This window comes from Antrostomus carolinensis, unplaced genomic scaffold (genome assembly GCF_000700745.2).
Source record: "Antrostomus carolinensis isolate BGI_N321 unplaced genomic scaffold, ASM70074v2 scaffold11022, whole genome shotgun sequence".
Taxonomy (NCBI): domain Eukaryota; kingdom Metazoa; phylum Chordata; class Aves; order Caprimulgiformes; family Caprimulgidae; genus Antrostomus; species Antrostomus carolinensis.
Window position 1 is genome coordinate 31,959 of NW_010300178.1, and position 8,758 is coordinate 40,716.

Genomic DNA, 8,758 nt, shown 5'->3' on the forward strand with positions numbered 1-8,758 from the left:
CCCTCAGCCACTCCTCATAAGACTTGTTCTCCAGCCCCTTCATCAGCTTTGTTGCCCTTCTTTGGACACGCTCCAGAGCATCGATGTCCCTCTTGTATTGGGGGGCCCAGAACTGAACACAGTACTCAAGGTGCACCTTGAGTACTACCACAATACTTGAGTACTACTACAGTACTACCACCACTGTAGTACTTCAGTACTACTACACAGTACTACTGCATATAAAGGCCTCCTGCAATAACAGACTAAGTGCAAATAAATATTTTTTTTTAAATTACTGTTCTGACACTTTTTATAACTGCTATTACTAACTTAACAGCTTCCCTACAGTGCACAAACATTCCGAAATGGTTTCGTTCCCTCCCTTAAAGGGCTGACATGCTGTATAATTAAAAATGCACACATAAGCCTAACCAGAAATGTAACCATGGGGCATAACGGGAGAATAACAACATATGAAAAACTGAAAATATGCCGAGATACTGGCACTACAGAGTGGCTTTTTAAACACACCATTAACAGGCAACTAAATTTAAAACCAAGAGTTCCCTCTAGTGACACATTAGAGGTACTACAACTTGGTAAAAGCAATAGTTAACACATGCTAATGGCAGGGAAAATTGAAGAGATCTGAAATTCCAGTCATTGCCTAAAACCTCAAACAAAAAAACCCCCAAAAACAAAACATAAAAATCACCCCAGTATCCAAAATACAATCAATACAGAATCAAATATCCAGCACAGAGCCATGAAGATGATTAAGGGAGTGGAGCATCCCCCTTTTGAGGAAAGGCTGAGGGAGCTGGGTCTCTTCAGCTTGGAGGAGACTGAGGTTTGACCTTATTAATGTTTATAAATATTTTAAGGGCAAATGTCAGGAGGATGGAGCCAGGCTCTTCTCAGTGATGCCCAATGGTAGGACAAGGGGCAATGGGTGTGAGCTGCAACACAGGAGGTTCCGCTTAAACTTGAGAAGAAACTTCTTTACTGTGAGGGTGACAGAGCCCTGGAACAGGCTGCCCAGGGAGGGTGTGGAGTCTCCTTCTCTGGAGACATTCAAAACCCGCCTGGACGCCTTCCTGTGTGATCTCATCTAGGTGTTCCTGCTCCGGCAGGGGGATTGGACTGGATGATTTTTCGAGGTCCCTTCCAATCCCCAACATTCTGTGATTCTGTGAAATGAAGTCCATCCAGGACACCAAAAAACTCAAACAGAAAAAAGGTAAGGAGGAGAACTAGGTGAAGCACAAGTCGTGGGTTAAAAAACTGGAGTACTACTTGTTTCAAATTAATTCTCTCCAGTCAGGAGCACAGCCCACCTATTGTTGGAATTTTTATATGCAACACCTGCTGAGCACTATCTGTTCAAAAGAACTTAAGAAATTAAATCTCCAGTTCTGAGAAGTCTTGAGGATGAGATTGGCTTAATGCATTGCCAGCAGTAAACAGGACTATTCATAACACAGCACACTCCTATTTCAGTCTTTACAAGAGGAGGAAAAAAAAGTAAGAAATATTGTAATACCTTGTCACTCCAGATGAAATAAGGAGTGAAATAGGTACCTTTTAATGTTTATTTCCCATATAATCTACTCATGATGCTTCAGAACAACAAACCACAGTTTCATAATAAATCATGTATAAAGCAAGCATTAAAACAATAAAATTAAAGGAGACTAACAAGCTCACATGATAAGAGTAGGACAAAGCTTCACTACAATTTAAAAGAACCCTTCTGAATACTATATCTGATCATTTGCTAAAGTCTCTCAAACACTTTTTTCCAGGCCAGTGTGAACATTTATTTTTGTAATTATTTTTTTTGTTTAAGTATTTATATGTAGAAGGCACAATTACACTTACTCTGTGTATAAATCTTCTATCATTGCAACAACAATGACTATAAGAGACACAGCAAAAATCTGACAACCAGAACCAATAAGCGATGAAAATATTAGAGGATGACTAGATGGTCTAAAAACATCTCCATGGACCTGCTTCCACCCGTACTCATCACCTAGATCTCTGTCCTAGGAAGAACAACAACAACACAAAAGTTAAGTCGAGTCATGACAACTAATAAAAAACACACAAGCTAGGCACAAATTAAAGGTCTGGTTTATTAAAGTAACTTCAAGCACAAGTATGTCTTCTTCCATGAATGCATCAAATCTAGGAGAAAAGTTTACTTTTCAGGTGCTTATGAAGACAACAAAAATTGCTACCTGAATACATGATGCAGTAAAATCTATCAGATTCCCCCCATCCCTAAAATCCCCTGAAGTGCTTAGGAGTATATACAGGCTTCTGTTACACACCCAGAATGTACCTAATAATTTAGCCTAAGTGAGGATATGAACATTAACACAGTGACTACAGAGAGAATACTGGGTTGCAACCTAGGAGCATGTTATAAAGAAAACCAGTAACACTTTAAAGACACCCATAAGGAAGTTTTCTGTCCAGTTGAAGAAAGTCATTCAGAGCTGCTAACTTAATTAATATACAAAGAAAAAACAATAAGGTATTTTTAAGAAAGAAGAAAAAGATAAGAAAAAAAAAGATATTTTTAAAAAGGCATGAATGTAGATCTTACCATATCATCCATTTCTTCCTCCTTGCTGTATCTTGCATAATCTTTTCGCAGAGTTCTCATTAATATCATAGACACTAGGCCAACCAGAAAGATCACCATCATAAAAGAATTGAATATTGAAAACCAGTGAATCTACAAAAAGAAAACACATCCCTAAAGTTTAGAACTGTAAATATGTTTCAAATTTGTTTTAATAAGGATAAATCGTTGCCTAGCAGGACAGCTTGTCAGCACTAGCTAAGTAATAATAAACCCATATTGTAAGTAACACTACATTTGTAGGAAGTGCCACTAAAACTGGTCTGTGAAACACCATACATAAAACTTTTCAACAGCCAGGTTTGCTCATGATGAAGCTATCACAGCTTAGTTAAGCACCAGCACAGTTCAAACAACTGGCTGTTCTGCTCCCTTGGCAAAGGCAAGGCAAAACGATGCACTGCTGCCTTCCCAGAGAAGAGGTTTAAGCAGTGAAAGAGACGCTCAGTCAAAAAGCCAAAGGAACCATTACTTCGCACAGGATCAAAATGTGCAGTGACATTATTTCGCCTCTGACAAGCACATCCTCTGGTTTTCACCGAGCTCCAAATGGAATCCAAAAACCTCTATTTTCAGAACAAGTACAGCCCAGCATACTACTCTTAAGGAGACTACATCACAACTGATATAATCAACTGGTTTAGGCTAACACTCTTTGCTTTGCAGTTACTTCAATAAAAACTGGACATGTGACAAATTGCAGTTATTCAGCCTACAAGTCATACAGTTGTATCCCTGAAACTTGATTGCTTCCAATTATGTGAATAAATTTACTTGAACTGCCTTGTATTTGCTGCAGGCTTGAAGCTTGTCTGCAAACATTTACTGAAGCACTCTAAAGAACTGAAGCCATCCTCTTTGAGCAACAGAATTATGACTTAAAACCTACAGCCCTAGACCTGCCTGTCTCATCATTCCAGAACATCTGGGACATCCAAAAATTTAAAGATGTCATCCAAAAATTCCATGACATCTTCTGAACTAAAGCAACCATTCTGAACAGCTACTTCATAAGGTTGTCTTAGAACAATACATACTCTGTGCTGGAAGAAAGATGGGTCAAGATACTTGTCAAATCGGTCTTCAAACTTCACATCTGATTTCTTCCATTTCACCTGAAGAGAGAAAAATTTACACTTGAAAAGCTCCTTATAATATGTTCAGCTATACTCACATGCAGAAACCCAAAACATATTTTAAAATCATCCACTTCAGATGCTTTCTTCAATATGACTCAAGGTTTTGGCACAAAAAACCAGACTGATATTCTTTAAGACTGGTATCTGCAGGTCAGACCTGCAGATAGAATGGACATTAGCCACCTTTCCACATGGATCTTACCTTGTCTATGCTTATGTTTAAGAACAAGGAAGAATCAGTCTTGCACTGCCCTAGCTCTTGCTGTCTCTGCAAGACTAATCAAAGGTGTAAACTTCTAGTTGTCAAGTACAACAAACCCTTTTCATGATTACAGAAGGAGCTCATAAAGATATAAATACTGAAGTCCAAAATCCATCAAATGACCCTATTTTTCATTTTGTCAAACAAATAGTTCAAAGATGATTTTTTTCCCACAGTAGATACTCGTAAAAGTATGAATTTCTGTGAAACATTTTTGGGCAATACCTTTGACAAATCCTCCCAAATTTGCCCAAGATTTCAGAACAAAAGTCAGAGAAAGAAAGCATGTTTAAATATACTCAAGAATGGCATGCTAGAAAGCAGTGGAATTTATCCCAAGATTTTATTTTGCTGACAGCGCACTCCCTTTTCTCAACATTTCCATGTGCTGTGTTGTTGAAAAGAGACTTATGGAGAACACCACCAGCGTTCATTGAGCAGTGATGACACCCTCTACTTCTGCTGCCCCAACAGCAGTTGAGATCTATTTTGCTGCCATGCACTGAGACTGGTATTCAGTAAAATCATCTGTACTTAAATTCTCTGAGCACAGTGCCCAAGAAAAAAGATGCAGTCTGGCAGAACTAAGGGAAATTACAAGACATAAGAGCAGATTTAAAACAGATGTCAACAGAAAAGAAAAGGCCATAAACTGAGATACAAGCTGCCTGGAAGGGAACTGGATAAAAGGGATCAAGCTGGACCCTAAAAGCCAGACACTAAAATTTTAAAAGCCACAAGCAAAAAGCTGCAGCCTAAAATCAGTAAGACCATAGGATTCTGCAACCTAGACACTACAATTGTTAATAAATAAAAAAAAAAAGTATGCATTTATGGCCATACTATCACAGGGTAGCAGCATATTACAGCTATCAGTTACTCCACTAGCTGCACAGAGGACCACACTGGATTTGGAAGACTTAATCGTACCATTGAACTGTATGGTGCTAATATGGCAGCACAAAGCATTTTTCAGAATTTTTGCAAGACTGTTTTCATTTTAATTTTTAAATGCAATTCCAGAAATCAAACACAAATCTACACTAATTTTTTTCAAAAGCATGCCAAGATTAGCAAATATCAGAATTTTTAGTGATCCTGAAAAAAATGCAGGCCCTTGTGCATATCTTTTGAAAATACACAAGGAACTATCCTTTCCAGCAGATCTTCTCTAACTCAGTAGAAAAGAAAGCATATAAATAAATGGAGACTGAATACCCCTATCATGCACTACAGTCCTGAGACAGATTAAAATCCCCAAGACTCAAGTATTACTCACTTTGAGGCATGATATTAATGTTCTTCAGTTTAAATTACAGTCTTGTTGAAGATTAGTAGCTCAAAACATTAATAGCTTTCAACATTGTTTTAAGCAGATACATTTCTCATTAGAGCATCTGCCACTAAGAAGCACTGCTTAGAACACGTCCATCAGAGACAATCTGTGAATTAACCACCACACATGTGCCACTTCAGCAATTGTCCAGTAGTGTCAACAGAATTGGAAAGGTAAGTCTTGAGTTCTGTACACTAAAAGTATTTTAAGAGAACTTCTAATGTTATTTCCACAACTGGCAGCTACTCAGTGCTGTCCACCTCAAAATTCACAGAGCAAATGGACTTCACAATGCTGGTGGAATTTGAAATAGAAAATTTCAAAATTTCTACTATCAATTTTGCAGTAGAAATAAGGAGATTAGTGTAAACATAATTCTAGAAAGCACAGATGAAAACCAGTTATCTGCACTTCAAACTATACAACTTATTCAGCGCAAGACAAATGTAATAGTGGCAGGAATATCCTCTGAAATAAAATCTCACACTGACACCTACTAACACATTGTAGAAAAGCAGCGCATTAAGAACCAGTTTCAGTACACAAATGTGGCAAACAAGAAATGAACCATTACAGATTTAAGTAGCACCAAATAAATAAAGAGGAAAACTGAAAAATTTAACTCGTTGGCTCAGATCAGCAAACGCTGTTTATTCATTACCTTTTGTCATAGCAGTTCAACACAACAGCAGAGGGCTTCAGAAAAAACCCTACTAATAAAGCTAATACAAGACAAATTTCTACTGGAATTGCAAAAACAAACTAAGCTTTGATACTAACTGCCTGCAAAGTATGAAGGCTTACAGTGGGTTTTGGTCCTAGCTCAGAATCCACTTCAAATCTACGATGCAAATGTCAGAGCTCCAAACATTAAGAAAATGCATATCCACTGGGATGTCTCTCTACTTCTAGTCTCCATACCTTTTAGGATATCTTCCTTTCCCACCAAAACATTTTTCTGCAGATTATAGAAGCCTCAGTTTGTTTGAAGTGTTTCAAAAATCATCATTTTACATTTGTTCTTAATAAATCTATCAAGGCTTTAAGTAATGAAAACAACAAATATTTGAAGGAGTGAAGATACATCTTCCTACTGCCTCATGGATTAATACATAGCAGTAGATATGCAAGTACCCATTTTTGAGCTAATTACACTGTAGAGTTTCTTATTACAGAAGCATCACCAAATTACTTACTGAATATGACATCTGGATTTTTGTGTTTGGTACCAACTTCACCTTTCCTTCACTGGTCAGATTGACATCTACAATTCTATTTCCATTGTAACCAATTTCAAGTTTTTTGTAAGTCCAAAGGTAATAATCTTCTCCATTTTCATCTGCTTCTCCAACAATACCTGCATAGGAAACAAGTGTAAGCATCTATTACAGGTATCATTTTCAAATGTCATATAATTATTTTTTTTTAATAGCATTACAAATGTTTTTCCAACTAAAAAAGGCAACATAACTACAGTAAAGAGAGCACAGCAGACCTTATGCTGTCCTTTTTAAGTGTAATACCTGGATTGCATCTTCAACCCACAGGTATCTGCAAGAAGCATTTTGTAATGGCATCAAAATAAAAAAGCATGCAGCTACAAACACTACAGAAAAAACAGAAGACACAACACCAGTTCCTCTAGTTTATTTGGAATTCTTACCAGATAAACAACTAGTTGAATACAAATTAAATTTCCATTAACACAATTTAACCCCAACCTCTGTATTTTCCCATCCCCTTGACTCATTTTTATTCCTCTTAAAAATTTTACTTTCAGTCTGTATTCCTCATTAGTTGACTCCCCAGCACATCTTTTACTCTCATTTGCGCACAAGCTTCCAATGCTTGCCAGGAATTATAGTTTTTGACTACTCTGTGTTACCTACACTGAAAAATTCAGAAAGGTATCATTTACTTGAAGATTTTTATTACCTCCAACATGGAAAGCTGCTCAGATCTTCCTGGAGCATCAGAACTCCACTGAAATCAATATTAGCTATTATTAAGTCCTTACTTTTTAATAACTTACTGCAAAATGCTTAATCTACTAGAGGAAAATTCCAGAGAATGTACTACATTGAGGGGGGGGGGGGGGAAGTCTAGCAGTCACCAAGTTCACAGGCTGCAAACATCCTTAATGTCAAGAACATCATACCAAAGATCACACACAAGATGGAAAGCTACAATAAAAGCAGCACTGAAGATATACAAAGGTGGGGAGCAGCAGGAGAACAAGTAGGCACAGGATACGGAACAGGTATAGGAAGGAATGGCACTTGTGCATGACCTGTGCTTTTTAGATTTCAAGGTGGTTATTGTTCTGTCATGTTTTTTACTCACGCTTATCTGTCAGGATTGCCTTCTATATGCCATCCACATGAAACACGTGCCAGTTTGTGCCTATGCCATACAGCCTAGCACCTGGCACACCATCTGTTCCCATGGTAGTATCCAAAACCATGACAATTCAGACCTCTAAACCACTTAAAGGACATTCTGATCTATCACTACCTGAAAGAGTGAACTAACACAGTGCTCCATACACTCCTGAAATCAAGACAGTCAAGCCTCACTGCTCCACCATGGGACAGCAATTCAGGAAAAAACAGGAAAAGGAATCATTTTACCCTAATGTACTTAAAAAGATCTCCTTGCCTTTTTAAGGTCAGAAAATAAAGTGTAAGCCTTCCAAAGCCCTCAAATAGGAGTTTGAGGTCATTACCTTTAGTTATCAGGAGTTAAGAAAAGTTATTTTTTATGCCTAGTCTTAACTGGAAATAGAGTCCTCCTTACTGGATATTTTGAGGACTTCCTAAGGAAAATTTCAAATATTAATGGCTGTGTGTCTGACTTTGACACCAGTAAGCCCGACCAAGGTGGAAAACCGTGAAGAACATAAAACACGAACTTAACTAAAGTTTGCAAGGAGACAGGAAGAATGCCACAAATCCATCTGGATGGGCCCAGAGAAGTGAGTGGTCTGCTTTAAGAACAGAATTAAAGAGAAGTTGCCTAGAATTCTCAGCAAACATTAACACCATCTGAATCCTTTCCTTTCAAACTCTTCAGAGAATACTTCTTTTTGACAGCACACACACACATTAAAAAAAAAATACTATCCATTTAAATTTATGGAATAAGAACAAAATTTTGGTTTAATCCAGCCACAAGACACAAATCAATTATGACAAAAGCAGTGGACTGGGTGATACAGTGCATACAATACATGCTGGGTAGCAGGGTTCTCAAGAAAGGTAATCCAAATGAAGTGGATTGGGATGATAGCCTATACATAGTAATGAAAAAGACAAATCAGCACAAGATACTTTAAATGCAAGCTGAGGGTAACCAGTTCTGAGCACTATCTTAATGAAACAAACAAA

The 8,758-nt window shown here is 37.6% G+C and overlaps 1 protein-coding gene across 1 annotated transcript in view; it reads right to left on the reverse strand.

Annotated features, from left to right (window-relative positions):
• The window catches only part of TM9SF3 (transmembrane 9 superfamily member 3), a gene marked incomplete at its 5' end in the record, with an annotated part of 28,165 nt that extends 21,436 nt beyond the window's left edge, over positions 1-6,729 (reverse strand). The window contains 4 exons of the mRNA XM_010163039.1: positions 1,864-2,030; positions 2,597-2,728; positions 3,673-3,750; positions 6,569-6,729. Coding sequence (XP_010161341.1) covers positions 1,864-2,030; positions 2,597-2,728; positions 3,673-3,750; positions 6,569-6,729 — 538 coding nt within the window. The remainder of the gene's footprint in view (positions 1-1,863; positions 2,031-2,596; positions 2,729-3,672; positions 3,751-6,568) is intronic.
• Between the last annotated feature and the right edge of the window lie 2,029 nt (positions 6,730-8,758).